The sequence below is a fragment of the Mesocricetus auratus genome, unplaced genomic scaffold (assembly GCF_017639785.1).
Source record: "Mesocricetus auratus isolate SY011 unplaced genomic scaffold, BCM_Maur_2.0 Super-Scaffold_100027, whole genome shotgun sequence".
In the NCBI taxonomy this organism is placed as follows: Eukaryota; Metazoa; Chordata; class Mammalia; order Rodentia; family Cricetidae; genus Mesocricetus; species Mesocricetus auratus.
This window is the reverse complement of record NW_024429208.1, coordinates 22,156,642-22,180,719: the sequence shown is the minus strand read 5'-3', so window position 1 is coordinate 22,180,719 and position 24,078 is coordinate 22,156,642. Positions and strand designations below refer to the sequence as shown.

General features: G+C 48.7%; 1 protein-coding gene across 1 annotated transcript in view; it reads right to left on the bottom strand.

Moving 5' to 3' along the window:
• Nucleotides 1-868: 868 nt before the first annotated feature.
• Hkdc1 (hexokinase domain containing 1) overlaps nt 869-24,078 on the bottom strand; it is a 42,494-nt gene continuing 19,284 nt past the window's right edge. The window contains exons 7-18 of the mRNA XM_040732315.1: nt 23,147-23,330; nt 21,001-21,156; nt 20,295-20,528; nt 19,004-19,308; nt 16,188-16,333; nt 15,994-16,113; nt 13,948-14,043; nt 13,697-13,796; nt 11,837-12,020; nt 9,182-9,337; nt 4,090-4,323; nt 869-1,906 (exon numbers count right to left, since the gene is read on the bottom strand). Of these exons, the coding sequence (XP_040588249.1) occupies nt 1,759-1,906; nt 4,090-4,323; nt 9,182-9,337; nt 11,837-12,020; nt 13,697-13,796; nt 13,948-14,043; nt 15,994-16,113; nt 16,188-16,333; nt 19,004-19,308; nt 20,295-20,528; nt 21,001-21,156; nt 23,147-23,330 (2,063 nt within the window). The 3' untranslated portion in view covers nt 869-1,758. The remainder of the gene's footprint in view (nt 1,907-4,089; nt 4,324-9,181; nt 9,338-11,836; nt 12,021-13,696; nt 13,797-13,947; nt 14,044-15,993; nt 16,114-16,187; nt 16,334-19,003; nt 19,309-20,294; nt 20,529-21,000; nt 21,157-23,146; nt 23,331-24,078) is intronic.

Here is a 24,078-nt window from a genome sequence, read left to right as displayed (position 1 = left end):
CAGAATGACACAGTCCTGGTTCCCTTCGACAATTTAAAAAAGATGTCTGGTAACAAGCTTGCAGTCTACTAGAGCAGATAAGAAGCCAATGGTGTCAAGACAGACCATGCAGGCAGTTCGAGAAGAGCTGGGAGTGAAGAGAAAAGGTCAGGGACATGTCAATTTCAGACAGCTCTGCATGATAGGGTTAGAAGAGACAGAGTGGACAGTAGGACCCTGCTTCGGAGAAAAAGACAGCAGAGTAGGAGAACGGATTTCAGGGACAGCTGAGATAGGGAAGTGCTGGGAGGATCCAGGCCTGCAGAGATAGGAAAATGCTTGCCTCCAAACATCAGGACCTGAGCTCCATCCACAGATGAGGATACCTGGTACGCTGGTATGTCTGTAATTCTAATGTTGGGAGGTGGAGACAAGAGGATGACTGGAACTTGCTGGACAGCCAGCCTACCCTTAAACAGTGAGGCCCAGATCTCACTAAAGGAACCTAACTCAAAGGAAATGGATGGCATTTCTGAGGGTGACACTGAGGTTGTCCTCTGGCTTCTATGCACATGCACGTACACACACACACACACTCACACACTCACACACATGTGAATTCATACACACACACACTCATGACTTCCAGCTGACTCCAGTTCACGAGCAAGCGCTATAGGGTCACATGGCCACTGCTCAGTCGCTGCTCAGTACTTCACCTCAACCAAGTGAAATTTGGATATGTTCCAAATGGTCCTTCTCTTGGCAGGAAGTCTGGACTAAAGAGTTGACTCCAGAGCACCTTCTGTCTCTACAGCTCCCTCATTCTGACAGGACATGGAGACGGCAATGAGCCTCTCAGAAGAAAGACCAACACCTCACGCCAAGATTCCTAGAAACTCAAGATTCTTTTATTTTCGGACTGTATTTCATAGACCTAACGGTCCTTGAAACAAATATGGGACAGCAGTGACTGCCACCTACTGCATGATGTGAAATGGAAGACAGTACCTTGCGTGGTGTCCCACCCCTCAACACACATCTGGAGAGTGACACCCCAGAGGAATCTGGTTACGATTCCTCCTCGCTCCAGGGGCAATGGGCTCCTCCTCATTCGGAGATGAATGTGCCAAAGCCCTTGTTCTCCCAGCACCTATGAAGCCGACATGACAAGTGAGGCCATGTTAAGCTAGATCCCCTAGGTCACTAAGTGTCTTTCTCCCTCTCAAGGGTTCATCCATAGGTCTTGGGGACCAGTCTCCTGCCACAGGTAGCTTGATTCCAGAAAGGAACTAAGTCACTAACCTCCTGGGCAGATTCTGAGTCCAGCAGTGAGGGACTTGGAGCTATTGAACTCTGACAACTCAACTGAAAAATTTGCCAAAATGGGATCTTTTTTTTTCTTTCTTTCTTTTTTTTTTGGTTTTACGAGACAGGGTTTCTCTGTATTGTTTTGGAGGCTGTCGGTCCAGCTCGGCCTCGAACTCACAGAGATCCGCCTGCCTCTGCCTCCGGAGTGTTGGGATTAAAGGCATGCGCCACCACCGCCCGGCCAAAATGGGATCTCTTGGGCCAGATCCTTTGATTTCAAAAGTCAACCTATCATTGGCCAAAATATGCCAAAGGGAGGTGTTGCTGAGTGTTACTGCAAAGCCAGTACCAGGATGCTAAGGGTACTGAGAACTCTGGCTCTCTTTCGGCCCTGGAGAGGGAAGGTCAGCCAGGAGGTCATCTGGTAGTCCCTGGTCGGCACGGGGCATCACAGACCTGGCAGGCCACCTAGTTTTCCTTCCCCTGCTGCTGTAACCTCTTGGCTACAGCCGTGATCAGAGCTGCTCCCTTCCCGCTGCCGTCTTCTGACAACATGAACGTCACGTCACACTGGGGGGCCAGGTCTTTCACCGTCTCCTGCAGAATCCGGGAAAAGCTAGGAAAGAGGAAGACATATCAGATCTTGCAGTGGGGTTGGCAGATGGACTACTGTGGCCAGGTTTTCCTCTCAGCCAAGTATGGTATTAGCTGGAGGGTTTCACAGAAGCTCTTCAGCAGGCTAAGGGACTCATTCCTAGTCCTGAGGGCCTTACCATAAAGGGGAGGGGGGACTCCATCAAACTGTCAGCACCTTTTTGCTGTTGTTTGCTTGTTGTTTTTTTCAAGACAGGGTTTCTCTGTGTAACAGCCCTGGCTGTCCTGGAACTCACTCTGTAGACCAGGCTGGCCTTGAACTTAGAGAGACTGATGTGCACCACCACCGCCTGGCATCAGTACCTTTTAAAAAGATTGTATGCTTTCTTTCTGCCTTTGGTCAAGTCTTAGTTCAAGAAAGAGATTTGGAGCTGGCAAGATGTCTTGAAGGTGCCTGCCACCAGGCAGGCCTGATGACGGGAGCTCCATTCCTGGGCCCCATGTAGTGATGGGAGAGAACTAACCCCTGTGCATCCACACATACACATATATACACACATACATACAAAATACATACATATATACACACATACATACAAAATACACACATATACACACATACATATACACACATACATACAAAATACATACATATATACACACATACATATACACACATACATACAAAATACATACATATATACACACATACATATATACACACATACATACAAAATAACACACACATATACACATACATATACACACATACATATACACACATATATATACACATACATATATACACATACATACAAAATACATACATATATACACATGCATACAAAATACATACATATATACACATACATACAAAATACATACATATATATACACATACATACAAAATACACACATATATATACACATACATATATACGCACATACAAAATACACGCATACATATACACATATATACACACATACATACAAAATACATACACATATATACACAAACATATATACACACATACATACAAAATACACACATATATATACACATACATATACACACATACATACAAAATGCACACATATATATACACATACATATACACACATACATACAAAATACACACATACATATACACACATACATACAAAATACACACACATATATACACATACATACAAAATACACACATATATATACACATACATATACACACATACATACAAAATAAATGCAAAAATATTTTAAAGTCTGTATTTGTGAAACCAAACTCCAAAATGTGTGTCACCAAGGGACAAAGAGAGAAGCTATGAGCCAGCAATCAGCACTACAGGAATTTTATAATCTTATTCATACATCTCCTTGTCACCAAAATAAAATGGGAAACATTAAACAAAAATGATAACTTTGGCCACTCAGTGGTGGCACATGCCTTTAATCCCAGCACTTGGGAGGAAGAAGTAGGTGGATCACTAAATTCGAGGCCCACCTGGTCTACAGAGAGGGTTCCAGGACAGCCAGGGCTACACAGAGAAACTCTGTCTCAAAAAAAACAAAAAAGTAATAGCTTTTTATAAGTGAGCAATTAAACTTTAACCTCTTGACAGCCTATGGGGTGACTATGGTTTTGTTTGTGTTTTGTTTTGTTTTGTTTTTTGTCCTCATTCTACAGAAAAAGAGCCAAAGCAGACACAAAAGTAGTCCTATGCCACATGGCTTCTACATGGTAGAGCCAGGATTCAGCTGTGTGTGTGTGACAGGACTCTACATTTTTCTATCAACTGACTGAACTGAGAAATTACGGTCAGTTCAAAGCTGGCTGGTGCTCTGGCCAAGCTCTCTGCCTGGCCCAACATACTGTAATCACAACGTGTGCTTCCTTAGTGCCGGGTGGTGCCCATTGAATCTCTATGATACCCCAAGAGGCAGCGGTCACTGCTGTTGACCTGGCCCAGACAAGGACCCTGCCTGGGCTTTGGAGGCTGACTCAGCCTCCTGTGGACAGCCAGGAAGCAGAACCTCCAGCCCTTGCTTCAGTCTCAACCGCAGAGGACAATAAGATGCTCAGTTACCATCCCCATGGGGCCACAGCTTCCCACTGTGAGGATGAAGAGTTTGTGTGGGTCCAGCCCTGGCCACCAGCATGCCTACCCTCTGTCCCAGTTCCCACACCCATCTCAGGCAAAACTCACTGAGGGTGCAGCTTGTAGAGCGTTCCATCCACGCCCACGGTGACCTTGAAGTGCTCCAGCCCCTGGTCTTCTCGCCTTTTCTCCACGATGGCAGCCATGCCTGCACCACAGAGCTGGGCAGCCCTCCGAGACACGGCCCCACACACCTCTTTCACCACAATGCTGTCTTCACACGTGCTGTCCAGGCCCAGCTGCTGCAGGATCCTCCTGACCTGCAGGAGGGCCAGCCGGTCACTGTGGACAAACAGTCAGAGCATTAGGAGCTGCTTCCTGCACCTGGACCTGGGCCATATGATCCAGAGTCTTCTGGAATGGGCCTTAGCCAGACGCGTGCTGTCAACGGCTAAGGGTGTAGAGTGTCAGAGGCACAGAAGTCCCCCACCCTAGGAAGTCCCATTGCCTTTAAATAGCAAGTGAGTGCCCTTGGGTTATATACAGCCTTGTCCATCTCACTGGGAGCTAGAGTTAGGGTCAGCAATGAACAGACCAGATGTTTCCCAGGAGTCTGAGGTTCAGAGTCCAAGGGATATCCTCTTAGACAGGAGCCTCCCAGCAACTTAGTACTCCCCCGTGGTAATCTCTCTCCCCATTCTGGAGGTCAATTTCCTCCTACTTCTAGTTTTTTCTTGCTGCATAGCCTCTGGCTGGCCTAGAATTGACTATGTAGCTCAGTCTGGCCTGAGATTCATGGTAACCTTCTTTCCTCTACTTCCCAAATGCTGGGATTAAAGGTATGTGCTGTCAACCCAGCTAACTATATGCTCTTTAAAGATGAAGCCCTACCCTTAGTGAAGGAGCTATCCATGGGCCGTTGATGGTCACTGGAAAAGGGAGAGTCAGCTGGAGAGAGTCAGTTCTCTCAGGACACGGGCCCCAAGAGGGTACCCAAGCTCCGGTCAACGTCCCTACACACATGTACACACATGTACACACATGTACACACATGTACACACAGGCAGCGTGAGGAGGACCCAGTGGGTTTTCTTAAAAACAAAATATGAAATTGGGGAGGGAGTAATGTTGGGGGAGGTGAGGTAGGAACTTGAGGGAAGGGGTGGGGGGCAGGTTTGACCAAAACAAATTACATGCATTTATAAAATTCTCAAATAATAAAAATTAATAAAAGAAAAGAATGGGAACCTGATAGGACCATGAACATGTACAGGGAAATGGCACCACAGGGACAAACTGGCCTCAAGTCTAGACCCCAGTTAAGTCATAGTGAAGCGGTGATAACCAATAGCACTTAACTGATCTCCGACCCTCAAGCTAAAGTGTGTGAGGTTGCATGCTGGACCGTTTCAGCGAGGCTAAGGGAAAACCAGTGCCCTCAAAAGAATGACAAGCCACCACTGTGGCCAGCCAGGCTAGGGAACTATCTGCAGACTGTGGGGATGACTTTTGTGGAGCCAGTGGATGCCATGGGAAAAACTCGTGGCTGCAGAAGCCAGGGTTGATAAAGTGCCATTGGTCTCAGGGAACCGTGGTGCTTGTGTGGGTTTCAGTGAGTTTGTTTTAACGTTTGTCTTTGGCCGGGAAAGGCAGAAGGACAGCTCCTGAGACATTGGTTGGGTTACAGGTGCTTCTTGTTTTCTTCCTTTCACTTGTTTATTTATGTTGTGATGCTAGGAACCGAACCCAGAGCCTCCCTCATGCTAGCCAAGCACTCTACCAACAGAGAAAGTGAACTCTCTCCATCTCGCTTCTCCTTCTCCCCAGAATCTTCCTTTGAAACCCAGGCTGGCCTCAAACGCTGACTCTCCTGCCTCAGCTGTGTGCTAAGACATAGACCGCTACCATACCTGGCTTTTTCTAGGAAGAACTCGTTTGGGCCCAGGGAAAACAGAACACAGGCCAGCCAGGCTGACTGGGGGGGAAGCTGTTCTCAGAGGCTCCCACTGGTTACACCTGCTCATTAGCATTCTAGACCATATGCCACTGCCGATTCACCCTCCTCCTTCCCTCCTCCGGCTTCTCCCCCTCCTCCTATTTCTCCTCCTCCTATTCCCCCTTCACCACCTCCTTCTTCTCCCCTCCTTTTTCTTTTCCCCTCCTCCTCTCCTCTTTTTAAAGATTTATTATTTTCATTTTACATGTATGAGTGTTTTGCCTGCAGTGAGTGACTTGTGCCTGCAGAGGCCGGAAGAGGGCGCCAGATCCCCTGGAGTTAGAGTTCCAGGCAGTTATGAGCTGCCGTGCTGGTACTCTGAACTGAACCCAGGTCCTTTGCAAGAACAGCCACTGCACTTTAATCCGAGCTCTCCTTTTATAGGTCCCTGATTCTACAGTGATTCTTTCTTCTACCACCAGCTCCTCAGACAGCAAGAACCCTACAGTGGCTCCCCAGTGAACACTGACTTCACTTGTAAAGTTAGAATACTAATGCATTTTTCTTTTCTTTCTTCTGTTACTGTTTGTTTAACTGTGTTTTGGAATACAGTCTTGTTGTGTAGCCATGGCTGGCCTGGCACTCCCTTTGTAGCCCGAACAGTTCTTGTTTCTGCCTCCCAAGGGCTTGGATATAGATGTGTACCACCATGCCTGGCTTGGTCTCTCTTCACCCCCAACACTGCCCCCCGCAGTGCTTCGTCATTCATAACCATATAACCAGAAAGATTACTAAAAGCCAATGGTTGAGCACAGATTGAGAGAAACCAGTAAATCTATACATGCTGCATGGTGGTGGTGGTGGTGGTGGTGGTGCAGTTGCTGGTGCTGATGCTGGTGCTGGTACTGATGGTGGTGGTGGAAAAGGAAATGTTTTTTGGGCAGGGCTGCCCTAGAACTCATTATATAACCAAAGATGCCCTGAAACTTGTCTTTCTTTGCCTCTCAAGTGCTGGGATTCCAAGCCTGTTCCACCATACCTGGCGTATGCTGTGCTGGGATTGAACCATGTGCGCTGTGTGTGCTAGGCAAGTGCTCTAACAAAGCTACATCCCCAGCCTCCGAAGCCACCTTCCAAAAAGCAATGTGCCCTCGGGGAAGAGCTCCTTTTGTCAAATGTAAGTAAATAATTCATAAGCTGCAAATGACTGTGTGCAAAAAGTAATTATGGTGTTGCTCAGAATGGCAAAAATTCATAAATTATAACCTTGGCATGGTATACTAAAGGGAATTTTAGTAAATTATAGTATAGTAACAGGGAAGTTTCATAAAGATATTCAAAACGATTGTTATACTAACGAGCTGAGAAAGGGAAGTTCTCTTTCAAGAAGCACTCTAATTAATTAATGCTGACAGCATAAGACTGTCAAAATAAGCATCAGTGAGTGGTGATAGTGTGGAATAAAGACAGACCAAAATTCAACACTGAATATGATCAGCATTCAGGGTAGCTGTAAGATTTCCAGAAAATAAGAGACAGAGGAGAGTACTAAATGCTATATATCATCAAACTCTGGAATACAGGAAACATGTAGGATAAGATGTAGTTTCCTTGAAAACGATATAGCGGTTGGGAAAATAAGGAATGGAGGGGATGGCTATTAAAACACACCACCCAAATAGAAAGGTCCCACTTGGCTACTAATGCATACTAAACAAATGCACTACTGTTTGCTTTTGTTTGGCAATGTTGGAAATAGAAATCTAAGAAGATGTTTGTGTGTGTGTGTTGTTTTGGTTTGGTTTGGGGTTTTTCGAGACAGGGTTTCTTTATGTAACAGCGTTGGATGTCCTGGAACTCGCTCTGTAGGCCAGGCTGGCCTTGAACTCACAGAGATTTACCTGCCTCAGCCTGAGTGCTGGAATTAAAGGCATTCGCCACCACTGTCCAGCCTAAAAAACTATTTTGAGATTAAGCTTTTTAATATTAGCTGTTTTAGGTATGATAATGGTACTCATTATGGTCTTTAAGAGCTGCTGTTTCGGAAATACATTTGAAATATTTATACTTGGCTGACATAGGTGTGGGCTCCATAATTAACCTAGCCAGAGGCTGGGCCAGTAGGAGTGTGTCACAAAGCCTGTGTGACAAAGCCGCTTTGGTGATGAGTTGACCTTTGTTGGGAGCAGTGATGGGAACACTGGGTTCATTTCACTATTGTTCTACTTTCATAGATGTTTAAAATTTTCCGTAATAAAAAGTAAAATGGAAAACAGAAGCCAGGAATGGTAGCACACACTTGGTTGTTTTTTTTTCTTTTGAGATAGGGTTTCTCAGTCTAACAGTCATGGCTGTCCTGGGACTCTCTTTGTAGACCAGGCTGGCCTTGAACTCACAGAGATCCGCCTGCCTCTGCCTCCCGAGTGCTGGGATTAAAGGCATGCGCCACCAACGCCCAGTGGTAACACACACTTGGAACCCCAGCACTTGGGAGGTAGAGGCAGATATCAGCTACATTGCAACTTTGAGGTCACCTGGGCTGAATCAGACCCTGTCTAAAAAACAAACAAACAAAATGCATTGTAAGTGAAATTTTCTATGACTAAACACTAAATAAATAATATGCAAATTACATGTAATATGATGGCATGTATCAAACAAGTTTGCATATATGACAGAACTTAAGAAGAGACATGCTTCACAAAACTCGAAATAGCTGTGTTTGGTAACAAGCATATGAGTAACTTTTTTTGTTACAGGTACATTGTCATTTCAGGAATAGAGCACGGTTAACATTCACCCTAACTTAATTCCCAGGCAGTCCTTTCAGTTAAGTGACCTGAGGCTAATCCCCCAGGCAGTATGCTGTCCTCTGGGCTGGAATCTGATGCGCGTGGATAGTGGATTGGCACTGAGGGAACTCCATGCCCACTGGAGCCTTCCTACACACTCTATCTGTTTCTCTCTCCAGGGTTTCACATACTACAGAATGGCCTCAAACTCACTATGCAGCCCCTGAGGACCTTGAATTTCTTATCCTCCTCCTCCACTTCCTGAAGGCTGAGATTACAGGTGTGAATCACCACACCTGCTTTATGAAGATGCCGGGGATCGAACCCAGGGCATCATGCATGCTAGACAAATGAGCTGCACCCCCAGTCTTGCGTTCATTTTCCGATCTCAAATCTTCTTACCCTGGCGGATGACAGCCATTCCCTTCCCCAAGCATCCCACACCAAGCAAGCCAGTTTGATCACAGGTTACCTTTCAATCTGGGACAGGAATTTGGTTTCAAAGATACCCCTGGTCCGGAGTCGCTGTGAAATCTGCCCTCGGAAGAGTAGCCCCTGCCGGGTGAGGTCGATCAGGATCTGCCTCACAATCTCCCCCAGGTACATCCCACTGGTCATTTTCTCATATCTGTTTGGGGAAGAGGGGATAAGACTGAGGCCGGCAGAGAAGTGGTTTCCGAGGACTCAGGTCTGGGTGTGGAAAGTGTGTCACGGGCACCCGTGCTTCGCGGTTCACAGTGGCCTGGGGAGGCTCTTCCTGCAGTTGTCAAGTAAATGCAATGCAGAGAGCGGGGTGAGGTGAGAAAGGCAGGCGTCAGAGCCACCTGGGAGCCAGTACAGCTTTCCGCACCCCTACTGTGAGTAGAGCAGGATTCTGAGGACTGCAGAAGGCAGGTAGCACCCCTCTGGGGGCCCCAACACCAATGGTGCAGGCCTCCTGCTGCCAGTCTATGCTGCTGGAAGTCTCCTGCTGTGTTTATTTCATCTGGGTTTTGGTTTTACATTAGACACTGGGACATCAACTTTGCCTTTGAAGACATCTGTCCACCAGAGATCACAGCAAGCTACCAACACTCAAGAAGCGCTAAAAAAAAAAATCATCCGGCTGGGAGGTGGGGGAACTGCGCCTGGGAGGCAGAGGCAGGCAGACCCGTGAGTCTGGAGCCAGCCTGGTCTACAGAACGAGTTCCAGGACGGCCTGGTCTACAGAGTGAGTTCCAGGACAGCCTGGTCTACACAGAGAAACGCTGCCTCAGAAGGAAAAGAATCACCCTTTTCCCTTCCCCACCACACTCCATAAGGACAAGCAGCAAGAGAAGAGAAGGCTTAGGAAGCAGCCAGAGCCCAGAAGCAGCGCGATCCCCCAGCACTCCTAGCTCCTGACTGCTGGGCAGCCCAACTCCCACTGACCATAGAGGTGAATGGAACACAAATGCACTGAGACCTGCGGGCCAGCCTAATACCCACAACTGTTTTAGGAACCCGTAGAAAAACTGCAAAATACCACAAGGCAGCTTTGTCGTGTCCAAAGGACAAATGGCTAACTGTGGTATCTATTAGCATACGAAAGTGCATGCTGGCCTCCTGGCTCCTCTCAGGTCTTCTCAACATGCTCCCCCCCCACCTTAAACTTCTCCAGTCTATGGACTTCCCTCCCCCCCAGCTTCTCATTCCCTACAACCTTCCTATTTTGGCCATGTGCTTTCTCGGTCCTGGTCTCCTGGCTCTTGGTTCCCTCTTTTGGCCCTCTCTCTGTTTTGTTCCTTTCTTTCATGACCCAGTTCAGTCTAGTGACCGTGTTTTGTCTACTTCTTTCTCTCTCTCTGGACTCTTCAGATTCCTCTGGCTGGACTCTGCCTCATATCTACAACAAAAACCTTCTCCTCAATCACACCTTGGAGCAGTCATGTCCTCATTCCAATTCAAAAGTCCAGGTCCTCCACCAAACCCTCAGTCCAGACATACGAACCCCAGCAGAGACACAGGACTAAATCCCAGACACTCTGCTTTCGAAAAGAGCTGCAAACGGTCATTCAGAGAGAAGTCTGAATTCAACCCCTTTCTAACGCAGTGCTGAGAACTGAGCCCAGGTCTTGAGTGCACTACTCTAGAACTGTGCTGCACCCTCGGCCTGAAGGCCCTTTGCTTCATAACTACAGGCTCACACTGGGGTGACAACAGCTCACCTGTCACCCAGCCACAAAAATTGCCAAATAGCGTGAGGGATCACCAATACCCATGCTGTCCTTGCTCAAGCCTCTCCCTAGGCAATGCTCTCAGCTCAAGAGTCCCAGACAGTCCCCCTTGAAGCCCATCTCTGCACATTTCCAACCTGTCCAGCCTCTACTTGCTTCTCAGCCACCACAATAAATCCCTCAGTTTACTCTAAGTCCAAGTTTAACTGGATAGAGACCACATGAGCCACGAAATCTAAAACACTCTCAGGCCCTTTACAGAGAAAAGTTTCCCAAGCCTGTTCCAGGGGAAGGGCCTAGGACACTAGCATGGCCCCGGTCTAGTTCTTTCCTCCCCACTCATCGATGTGCATCAGAGTGTAGGGGGAAATCTCCTGTGAGGTGTTTAGAAGTCATTCATGCTCTTCTGCCTTTCAGTGGTCACTAACTGAAGGCGTGTGACCCATGACAAGATGTGACACCGTGTTGAGAACCAGTCCTCCATCCACTGTGTGGGCCACTTTCCCACCCCGACAGCCCACTGACCTGACAAGGCTAAGGGCCTTGACCTCTAAACTGGACCTAGTAAAGCCCATCCGAGGGCCCTCCAGGTCACCACACCCCTGCTCTGTGACACCCAGGCACCCTGGCACGCAGACGTTCTGACAGCTTCTGGCTGGCTTCCTGAGCCCCGCTAGCCTTCATGGTGCCTAGTGCTGGTTAGAAAAGTGACCCCTCCTTCTGAGTTAGAAACATCAAGATGGCCTTCTTTTATTCCTGGGTACTGACATCAGGTACAGAGGTGTAACAGGCATAGACAAAGCTATCAGGTCGATGCTACAACAACAGAACTGCTCCTTGGGCCTGGAGAAACCGCTCCCATCACACACACACACACACACACACACACACACACACACACACACACACACACAACCGCCTGCCCTTCTCACCTCTGCTTGCCTGAATTCAAGGAGCCCTCATCCACTTCCTTGTCATACTGGGTGCAGATGTCGTCTATGCAGCCATTATCTCCAAACGCCCCCCACTCGGTGTTGATGCACATCCGCCCTTCGTCCCCTTCCACCAGCTCAATGTTCCTCATCTCCTCCATATAGCACACGTTGCTTCCTGTCCCTGGGAGGAATCATGGAGGGACTTTAGACCTCAAAGACGACACCTGGTCTAAGAGAAGGCAGGTGAGTGTCATAAATAAGTTGGGGTCTGAGACAGAGCTGGACGGGATTCCAGTTTTGTATTCAGCAGGCCAGTCTTAAGTGCTCTATGAAGTCATTATAAAGAAAAATTGAGGCATTTGTATGTTTTCTCCACATGTTAAATAGCCAATACTTAACCATCTTCAGCAGTAGCAACAGCGTCCCCATCATCCTGAGATTCCCCATCACCACCACCACCATCATCATCCCTATCATCAGCAGGATCGGCATCATCCCCATCATTATCAGTGACAGCATCATCATCATCACCACCACCATCGTATTCCCCATCACCACTATAGCCATCACCTTAGTTAGCATCAATCGCCATGAGTATCTTTAGCCACATCATCACTCCCACCATTCCTATCATCATCATCATCCTCACAGCAGTAGAATTTTCATCATCATGACCCTCTTGCCTATCATCATCAGTATCATCGTCATCCCTATCATCATCTTTATTAATATTATCCTCCTCCTCCTCATGTCTATCATCTCATCCCCAGCAGCGGCAGCAGTCCTACAGGTATGCGAAGCTTCCTAGGACCCACAGACGTAGCAGTTGGCACTGATAAGGGCCATGAGGAATATTCCAACCTTGGACGAGTGGACTTTGGGTATCCGGGAGCCATTCTTTCCCCCGGGCCCCAGAACTCCCACACAGCAGTCTAGGTACCCATCATATTAACTCATGCAGGCCTCATCTGTGCAGCCTCCTGTATCTGGCCCAACCTTCCTACTGAAGAGGAAACTCGTGTGAGTCAGAATACTCAGCTTGCTTCTGCTCATGTGCAGACGGGAGTCTGCAGGAGAGCACTGAACACATACCCATTAATCTTCATTTGCCTGTCTTGCCTCTTGCTCTTATCCAGTGAGCCCAGACAAGCCCAGAACCAGGCTCTGTCTCCACTCAGCTGTGCCTGTCACCTGGAAAGCCATTCATGCTCATCTTCAGTCTTTAAATCCCACCTGTCCCCTCGCTTCTCAGAGAAACTTCTCCCTCTGGAAGCCACTCTTGAATTTGGATCACTGCCAGGCTACTTCTACAAGTGCCTAAAGGTCCTGTGTCACCTCAGACCACACCCTTCCTCCATCTAAGCTTCCTTTCAACTCTTGTCCGTCACGTGCACCCAAAGAGCCAAAAGAATCCAGGCAATGGCGAGGTGTGCAGCAGAGCCAGGGTCAGAGCCCAGCTCCACAGCCCGAGACCACCATTTTCCACAGTGGCCTCCTTCCTCCCAAGATACCTGACCCTAGAACTGTAAGTTGAAAGCAGGGAGTCTGAGGAACGGGGCACAGTAATGAGGGGAGACTCTAAAAATGACACATTATATACAATTATGAAGAAGTCTAAAACATGAAGGACAAAAAGGAAGAAAACTCCTTTGTGTGTCTTCTCCTTCCTCAATGAAAACAATGACCATGGCTTAGGGCCTTTGTGAGAAAGACGTTAGGAGATTTGGAATTATTCAGCCTAGAACCCCAGACTGAACTGCAACCCCCTCTAGAGTAACCTCTGGCAGCAGAGCAGCGACCCCCACCACCCCTGGAGACAGATGGGATCAGGCCAGTGCGTCATGCCTGACCACTCACCTGCAATCAAGCCAATCTCACAATTGGGGTCTTCATAGCCACATGTCATCATGGTCCCTACTGTGTCATTCACGATTGCAACTATGTCCAGGTCAAACTCCTGCAAAGGAAGCAAGCCACCTGCCCTGAAAGCAGAATGTGCAAGGGGCACAAACAAGGCAGACCAAGGCCTGTGTCACAGGGCCCGGGCATAGCAGCCAGAGCAGGGGAAGAGGGCAAGGTCCAACCTGTGCCTCCCCACCACAGCCTACATTTCTCCTCTTGATGGCTTCTCTGAGCATGTCCACCACGTCCTCCCCTTCACAGTCGGTTGCCTTGAAGCCTTTGGTCCACCCTACTAGAGTCCCCTGAAACAAAGAAGGGGACCGTCACTTGAGCAGCACTTCTCAGGATCACAGAGCAGCTCCAACAGACATGAGGCGCTGAATCTGATCACAGATGGGGCATGCGCACTCTTGACCTGCTTCTACCTCTACTGTCCCAACACGGCCCAGACAAGGCTCCTGTCAAACGGGCTCTCCGTAGCTCTGCATGTTCTTCAAGATGTGTCCCTGCCACTGCTACACAGAATCAAAGTCTGAAATCAGAGCCACCCTGCTTCTAATGTAGCCCATGACAGACTGAGGTGTCCTCAGAGGTCCTGTCAGTCAAACAAAGCACTGTTCTACAGTGAAAAGCACCATCTTGTCCCCAAGTAGTATTGTGAAGATTTACTGTCTTTGTCATCACTGTCTAAGTTAATTCAAACCAGAACAACTGCACCATCAGGAAACATGGTGCACTGGAGAACTGTGTTCATCACACAGTTGTAAATAAAAGCCATTAAAACACAGAGATTTGGTCCACTTTCTATTTTTAAAATGACAGAAATGTTCAGCCTAGAAAAGGGCCTGGAGCAATATGTTCTCAAGGGGTGGCTGGTTATCTTTGGATTCAAGACTATGAGTACTTTGTTTTTAAAGATTTATTTATTTTATGTATATGAGTATATAAGTACCTTATCTGCACGTATGACTTTATGCCGGAAAAGGGTGTCAGATCCCTCTAGAGATGGTTGTGAGCCACCATGTGGTTTCTGAGAGTTGAACTCAGGACCTCTGGAAGGGCAGCCAGTGCTCTTAACCACTGAGCCATCTCTCTGGCCCCCAGTGAGTACGTTTTAATTTTTCTGTATTTTCTAAAATCAATAAACGCAATGTTCATGGTAGTATTTTAATGTATAGAAGCTGTTACTCTGGTCTGGGGTTTATTTAGCCCAGCTCCACAGCCTAGAAAGCTGGGAGTAGGAGCAACTGGCAGAGCTAGGGTGCTGGGCCAGGAAGGGTGGCCCGTGGAACCCCTGGCTAGACACCGAACTCACCCCGAGGCCTTCAGCTACCAAGCCTCAGTCTCCTCTCCAGAGCCCTTAGGATGCACTCCCACTGGAAAGCCTCTTCTTTATAAATTGCAACCACAAAACAATAAACCATCTTTCATCTTTCTTTTTCCCTGTGACCATTGGTAGTTTTGCTCCCAGCTGTCCCCCTCTTCACCAGCCTCCTCTGGGAGTTGGGGCAGTCATGAAATGTCAGTGGCTTGGATCAGAGGTGTTGCTGTGTTTGGGGCCCATCCATCATTCAGAAGCACTAAGAGCCATGCAGGGCTCTTTCCCACAGTCTATTCACTCTTTTTGGATGGATTTTTGTTTGTTTGTTTGATTTGTCAGTTGTTTTTTTATGTTTTGTTTTGTTATTTTTGGTTTTAGCTTTGTTATTTTGTTGTTGTTTTTTTATTTCCGAGACAGAGTCTCATTATGCAGCCCAGTCTGTCCTGGAACTCACTAAGTGGACCACACTGCCCTCAAACTCATAGAGATCCACCTGCCTTAGCCTCTCAGGGGCTGGGATTAAAGGCAGACACCACTATGCCCAGTTAGTCTATTCATTCTTAATGGCAGCAATAGCATGAGTGTGTTAGTTCTGTTAAAAAAAACTAAACTAAAATGTTACTGGTGAGAATAAACCCCTTCCTCCAAGAGTAACTGCTACTGTACATCCAATGAAAATCCCTCCAAACCCATTTCTCTCTGCTACATGCACTTTGAAATGAGCAAATGTACATTTTACGTAAATCACTACCACTTGCTTTCCCTGCTTAGTGACACACTGTGGCGAGCGTCCCAGATCACATAATGTGGATCTGCTATATATATGTTCACTGAGCAAAACCTAATGTGAGCACAGACAAGAGGAGCCTTGAAACTGCCCCAGGGGAGGGCAGCCTCTAGGCCAGCCGTGTGTCTGGCGGGGCCGACTTACCTTGTCAATGCAGGTCTGTCTGCAGGGAAAGGAGAATGTGAAGCCCAAAGGCAGCTGGACCCCCTTGAGACCCATGTAGTCCAGAAAGTCAGCGATGCACTGCACGATGTGGTCAAACAGCTGCAGGGAGAGAGTGGCGTTCATGTGGGCAGGCGCTGACGGGTGTGGCAGCTGGCACCAGGCCGAACACTCACCTCCTCACCAGTGCCCTGCATGATCTCCAGGGGGATGGCAAAGATCTTGTTGTACATTCGCACCGACTTCCGTCCACTTCTGATCTTCACCAGGAGAACTCGGAAGTTGGTTCCCCCCAAATCCAGGGCAAGAAACTTTCCCTTCTCTGTGGCAGAGAAAATGAAGGCTGCATCCCACCCACACATGCTGAGCAGGGACCCTGTTGGGCACTTGGAGGAAGGATAGAGGGCCAAGCCCAGAAGAAGGGGAGCCTCTGCTCCTGGACTCCCAGACCAAGAGCATTCAGGCCCCAGCAGGTGCCTTGCACCAGCCTTAGGCCAAAGTACTTTTCTTAGCCCTCATTTCCCCTAAGACCCATACCACCCACTGCTTCTGAGAACTAGCCTGGGGCCTCTTTCAATGTCTACTGAAGGAGGAGGTGCTGTGGAATATTGTTTTAAGATGTGTTACATTCATTTCTGCCGTGGAACATTTCTTTAATGATGCAAAGATGTGTTGCATTCTTTTATGTTGCATTTGTTTTAACTCTGTGAAGCTGTGTTACTTTGCCTGTCTAAAACACCTGATCCGTCTAAAAGGAACTGGACAGCCAATAGCTAGGAAAGAGAGAGGGATGGGTGGGACTGCCAGGAAGAGAGAATAAATAAGAAAAGGAAGGCAAGAAAGCAAGAAAAGGAAGAGAGGAGGATGCCAGGGGCAACCACACAGCCAAACACGGAATAAGAAGGAAAGAAAAGATATACAGAAATAGAGAAAGGCAAAGACCCAGAGGCAAAAGGTAGATGGGATAATTTAAGAAAAGCTGGCTAGAAACAAGTCAAACTAACACCAGGCAATCTTAAGTAAGAATAAGTCTCCCTGTTTTATATGAGCGCTGGGTGGCAGGCCCCCAAGGAGTAAGGAAAAAAAAAACTATAAGGAGGTTGGGCCTTTAAGAGTTCTTCTAGCTCTAAACCCCACTGACCAACAGGTGTCAAGCTCGGTGTACTGAGTCAGGGCTTCTGGTAGAGGACGTAATGTTCTGAACTAGACACTCAGGAGACCTTAAGGGGGAATCCTGGCCAGCTAACCTGAGTGCAAGGGACTCGTCTCTATGCTGTTTAACAGGCCAGGGGAATCCTACACCACAAGCATGAACCTCTTTTCCGGTGTGCAAGTGTGTGCATGGTGTGGATGGGAGGGTGAGTGTGTCACCGCACATATTTGGAGGTCAGAGAACAACTTCGTGGAGTTGGTTCTCTCCTTCCACCTCCACCTAGGACTCTGGGATCGAACTCAGATTGCCAGGCTTGCACAAGTAAGCGCCTTCACCCTCTGAGCCATCTCATTGGCCTGGCGTAAACCAATCCTTGTTTCCTATTCACTGAGCATCATGTTCCCAGGCTGGGAAGCCACCTCTAGCCCTGCAACATTAACTGTGCAGGTCCCTAGCCACAGGACCTCTTCCTCTGCCTCTCTGGTCTACACAAGCGCTCATTGCTCTCCGTTCACCTACTCAGATCTAACCATATCGGTCTCTCTCTTTTTCAGAATTGCCAAAGACGCCATTCCAGCCATCTCCACTTTCTTCCTAGTGCCTGCCATTTCCTGGTATCGCGTCCCATTTACGTTTTCACTGTCTGCCTGCCTGTCTAAGCCCCTCGCATAAGGACAGGAACTACACACTATTGCCGTGCCTGGAACAGAGCCTGACACGCAGTTGCTGCTTCATGGAGATTCCAGGGACAAGGGCAGAAGAAGCAAAGGGATGAAAGGAGAAAGAACTGGTTGGTTTGTCTTCCTGTTCCCTGATTTCCTGTAAACTGAAGGACTTGGGCTCCAGAAAAAAAACTACTGTTGTTAAGAGAGTCAAAGTGGCCAGGTGGTAGCGGCACACGCCTTTAATCCCAGTCAGCACTCGGGAGTCGAGGAAGACAAATCTCTGAGTTGGAGGTCAGGCTGGTCTACAGAGTGAGATCCAGGACAGCCAGGGCTACACAGAGAAATAAAGATTCAAAGTGTGAGCCTCACAAGCTTACCAGCCCACGGCGCTCATGAGATGGGAATGTTCCCTCTTCTGGTAACAGGCAAAGTGGTTTGTGAGGATGAAATGACAGCACCCAAAGCAAACCGTAAGGCCTAAGCATGGGTCAGCAAGAGAGCTGAGCTCAAAGAGTAAAGGCACTTGCCACCAAGTCTAACAACCTGAGTTTGATCCCCAGAACCCACAAGGTGGAAGGAGAGAGAGCCAACTCCCACAAACTGTTCTCTAATCTCTGCATGTGTGCTGTGGCATGTCAACACACACTTCCAAAAAAAATAAAAGTAAAATAAAAATGCTTTTAAAGAAAAAACACCAAAGCAGGTGGCAAAGGCCCTTGCTCCCTGAAGAGGCTCTGGAGAGTCCCAGCAGCTAGGCAGCCGCAGAATACGAATTCCACTACTCAGCTGTTTCCCTCTGCTGAGCATGGAGAAGCAGCAGGATCTGGAGTTGGAGAAGTCAGGGCAGAAAACAGTGAGGAGCGAGGCCAGGATCTAAACCCCAGAAAAGGGCCTGCCAGAAGAAGGAAGCCCTGAAGACCCACACAGCCCAAGAGTCCAGAGGGAGACTCACACACACACACACACACACACACACACACACACGCACACACACACACACACACACACACACACAGAGAGGCGTGGGAGTGGTTTAACCAAGTCTTGCAGTTCCAGAACTAACCTCTACCGACTGTCCCCTCTTCTCGCCCGAGGCTCTAACACTCACTGCATTTGCATAGTGTAGATGGGAGCTCTGCAGACCCCGGTTGAGCAGGTGACTGTGCCAACCTACCTGTGCCATCAGGCATCCCATAGACATAGGTGGGGAGCATCTTCACCGTAGCCAGAGCATGAGTCTTTTTCTTCAACCCATACTCGAGCTCAGTCCGCATCTTGTCCTGCACACCTATGAGTTGCTCTCGGGTCAGCTGGAACAAAGCCAGCACCTTGTCAATCTGCTTACGCTGGGCCTGCACCCGAGAGGCTACTGCGGTCACCATAGCGGCCCCCTTGGTGCTGCCACTCTCTGACAGGAGGAAGCGGACATCACAGTTTGGGACCAGTCTCCTCACCACCTTGTGCAGGCGTTTGGGGTACCTGGAGGTAGAGGTGGCAGGCAAATATTGAACAGTCGTAAGAGCTGGGTCTGGCCGGTGGGAACAGACACAGGGCTAGCGGGCAGTGGGGTCTAGGGGCCCTGCTTGGTGGACAGTGTAGGCTGGGCTACGGCAGCTGTGGCCGTAGAAAGGACGCGCTGGAAGCTGAGGGAGGTGCTGATGTTCCAACACAAAGGACACGTGCATAGACAGTGTGATGACATATGTCACCTCTGTCCAAAGAGGAGGAATTTACTTGCTCAGCCCTCTCTAGGGTGTACACTCCTGGCTTCCAAAGCTGCCTCCATTAGCTAGAGGGTCTTTCGCTCTGGATTCTCCCCAGGAATTTTCATTTCCCCGAGCAGGACCTGGCAACCTCTGCCATTGCTAATTCTCCTCATCAATAGTTAGGTTTTTCCGTCTTACCTAAATAATGGAGGGAAAGACGGGTAGATAGGCAGGCAGGAGGAGAGAGGGACAGACGCGCAGGCAGGCAAGCAGGTGGACACATGGACACAGGAGAGATAAGCGAATAGTCACACTGATGGGTGACATGAATGGATAGACACACAGATGAGTGACTTTCTAATTAGGCAATTTCTTTAACAGCCTTTTTTTTTTTTGAGATGGCTCTTGCTGTGTAGCTCAGGCTGGCCTGAGGCTTGCTCTCTTCCTACCTCCGTCCAGTGGAGTACCTCATGGCTCTGTCCTAGAGAGCCTGCGGCTGGTCAACCTCTGAGTCCTGTGGATACTGGTATGCACATCACATCCAGCTAACGGCCCATCTCTTTAAGAGTGACTCCCCCAACGCACCCAGCCAGCAGTGTAAATGCAGGCTCTCTTCAGTCGGGAACTTGAAATCTTACAACTACTAAGAGGCGGTTGATTCTAGCTGCCTAGATATGCAACACAGACCTGAAGACGCGCCAGGGCTCAGCAACAAGGGAGACTCCGTGGTGGGATCCAGGCTGGGTGGGGGACACTTACTGAGGGTGTGTCTTGTAGAGGGTTCCATCCATGCCCACTGTGGTGCGGAGCCGGGTCTGCTTCTTATTCTCTCGGAGGCGTGTCAAGATGGCTGCCAGAGCAGCAGCACAGAGATTGGCAGAACGGAAAGAGACGATGGTACACACATGCTGGACAGCTATGCAGTCTGACTCGGAGGGGTCCAGGCCCAGATTCACCAGGATCTCTCTCGTGTTGGCCAGGCCTTCTTTATACCTAGCCAGGGGACAGGAAAGAAAGGCCCACACTTTGCCATGCCACGGGCATCCGGCTGGGATGTGTGCTCTCAGGGTTGTGTGAGTTATCTCATAATAACACAGTTTAGCCAATAATCATCTGAGCACTGCAAACAGCAGCTACCATTTACTAAGCACTTGACTCTGATTCCCCAAGAGACCCTAGAAATATTACTAGTCACTATTCAAGGGAGGAAGAAGGCAGGAAAAAAAAGTGGCAAGAGGGTAGCTTTCTGATAGCCCCTTGGCTAATGAAACCCACAAGACTGTGACACTGAGCCACGCAGAAATTTCTAGCTTGTCTAAAGCTATGCCCAGGACTGAAACTCCCTGTGAAGGAGGAAGGATCTGACTCCTACTGCTGCTCTGCCATCTGAGCACATGGCACTGTGGCCACCAACCCCAGCCCTCCACAGAGGCAAAGCAGGAGGGACAGACACCCGACATCTTACTTCTCCATGGCAGCCACGTGCTGTGTTTCGATCTTGCCCTTTGTAAGGAGGGCGGAGGATTTTGCACCCCCAAAGAGGAGACCGACTTTGGCCATCTTTAGTAAGATGAGCCTAACCAGCTCCCCCATGTACAGGCCACTGATCATCTTCTCAAACCTGCAAAAGGATGAGCAGGTCAGCAAAAGTGACACTTCAGGCTGAGCAGCATTGGCTCCCTAATGCCAACACCTCAGGCTGAGCAGAATTAGTTCCCTAATGCCAACAAGTGCGGAGTAAGTAGCCCTGGCCATGGGGAGCCATTTCCTAAGCTCATTAGGCCATGGAATGACAAGCCAGAGCAGAGACTCTGATCTTCCAACTCCTGTATTGAGCTTCTGTCTCAGGGAACCTGGTGCTGAGATTTCAATCTGGAGTGTTCACTGAGGGCCGATTTGTCAAGGGCTTTGTACTCCTCTTATATGGCACCGTCGGAAGGTGGTGGGATCTTTATGAAGTGGACTTCACCATTAGGAGCATGCCCTTGAAGGAGAGAGAAGAGCCCAGCCCTCTCCCCTCCCCCGAGTCTGTGTCACATCATTCCCAGCCATGAGGTAAATCTCCCCATGTATGCTTTCCTCAACCGCATGCTTCCACCACAACATGTTGCCTGGCCACAGGCCCAGAAGCAACGGGACCAGCTGGTCATGGGCTAGAACCTCCAAAACTGGGAGCCAGGAAGACCTTCTCAAGCTGACTGTCTCAGACATTAGTCACAGAAACCTGCCTGACGTCAAGCTTAGAGAGCCCCAGAGAAGGTTCACCACAACATAGATGGAAGACCCCAGGAGACAGCCCTCACCTCTTTACTCTGAGTCTCGATACCAGACAACTGCTAATTGTTTCCTGTATAATTTCCAGTCTTCAAATATAGTAAGACACAAAATCCAGGACTATCTGTTTCATAACCAGCCTTACAGATTGCAATATAAAAACTTTCAGGCCACTGGGACTGGAGAGATGGCTCAGTGGTTAAGAGCATTTGCTGCTCTTCCAGAAGACCCAAGTTCAGTTCCCAGGACCCACATCAGACAGCTCACAACCTCCCGTAACTTCAGCTCTGGGGAAGGGGGACAAATTGCCATCTTCTGGCTTCTGTGGGCACCTGCATTTATACCTGCACAAGTACATGTACACACACACACACACACACACACACACACACAAAACAAACTAAATTTTTTAATGATCACCTAAGAACGTTGAAGAAACAGAAGGCAAGCAAGTGAAATTAAGGTTTGATTTAAGGGAGTGGAATTTCTTTTACATGAAGCAGCAGAGATAAATGAAAATGATAGTCTAGTGAATGTTATAGCCTTAGCTTGCAACAGCTCATAGTTACAGGGAAATTGGTGTGTGCAAGGATCAGACAAAAAAGCAAAAGCAACAAGCTGCAAAGATGCGTGAGATATTACATGTATAAAGGACAGCAAAGCCAGCTGTGCCCTAAGCCTTGAGTAGGCCCAGCACATAGCAAAGAGCTGCAGGGATGCCAGAGCGGCTTTTCTACAGCTGAAACTCAAAAAGGGCGTGGCTGAACCCATGGGCTGATGTGAGATGGGGCTCTTGAGGATGTCTGGTGGCAGGGGAGCCCCCGGGAAGCACACACACGAATCCCAGGGCAAGGGCCTGTGTTTCTATGCCTGGCTTTCCTCTGTACCCATTTGCCTCCAGACTCAACAAAGGTAGAAGCATGCCATTTGGTTCTCAACCTTATTAGCAGAGCCTTGCATGCACACGCATACTCCAAAACTGTGAACTACATAAGAACCGTGGTTATAGGCCGGGCGGTGGTGGCGCACGCCTTTATTCCCAGCACTCAGGAGGTAGAGGCAGGCGGATCTCTGTGAGTTCGAGGCCGGGCTGGACTGATAGCCTCTGAAACAATACAGAGAAACCCTGTCTCGTAAAAACCAAAAAAAAAAAAAAAAAAAAAAGAACCGTGGTTATAGCCTAGGGTGACTGCCTGAGAACTGCGGTTATATCCTAGGGGACAGACTCGTTGTGGGAACTGACCAGTCACAGTTAGAAACCTTCCTCGATACAGAGAGGGACTGAGTGGGCAGGGACTTCCCAGTGCTGATACCTGGATGGACACGAGGGCACTTACAGTTGCTTCCCAGGGTTGAGCGAGCCAAGGTCCAGCTCTCTGTCAAACTCTGTGCGAATGTCCTCCAAAGCCCCGTCGTCCCCGAAGGCCCCCCACTCTGTGTTGATGCACATCCTTCCCTCGTCGCCTTCCACAAGGTCGATGTTGCTCATGTCTTCCATGTAACACGCGTTGGTGCCTGTTCCTGGAAATTGGGTCAGAGAGAACACACAAAGAGAAAAGGGCACCAGGCTGGGTAAGCTGAGGAGAACTTAACTTCCCTGAGTACTAAACAATGCATGCAGGTGCTTTTACTCTGCCCCGCTGGCTCTGGAGGTGGGAACCACTCCGGCAAGCCTGAGCTCACGGGGAGTGGGGCCCACAGGTGGGGCCCACACGCCTCAGGTCATGATGGCATGCAGCTATGAGTGGAGGCAATTGTGAAACCATTCCTTGTGAATATGCACCAGTGTTTAAATAAAAAAGCATACCAGGGAAGAAAGGGTAAGTCAACATCATAAATTAAAAACTACAAATCCTGGCCATCAGAGTACTTCCTTACACTTTCCCTAAGTTACCCCATTCCCCTCTATGTGACACTAGAACTGTTCTTTAAACTTCTTTAGTTATGGGGTGGGTATGTGCATATGTGTATAGGTGGCTGTGGAGTCCAGAATGGGGGTCAGATGCCCTGAGGCTGGAGTTACAGATGTGTGAGCCACCCAGGGTGGGTCCTGGAAATGGAACTCGGGGCCTCCCCATGCCCTTAGGGCTGAGCCATCTCTCAGTCTGCTCACACTACTCACTCCTGACTCCATCAATGGTCCTCAGGACAGGTGCCGGGACATCTCTCAGTCTGCTCACACTACTCACTCCTGACTCCATCAATGGTCCTCAGGACAGGTGCCGGGACATCTCTCAGTCTGCTCACACTACTCACTCCTGACTCCATC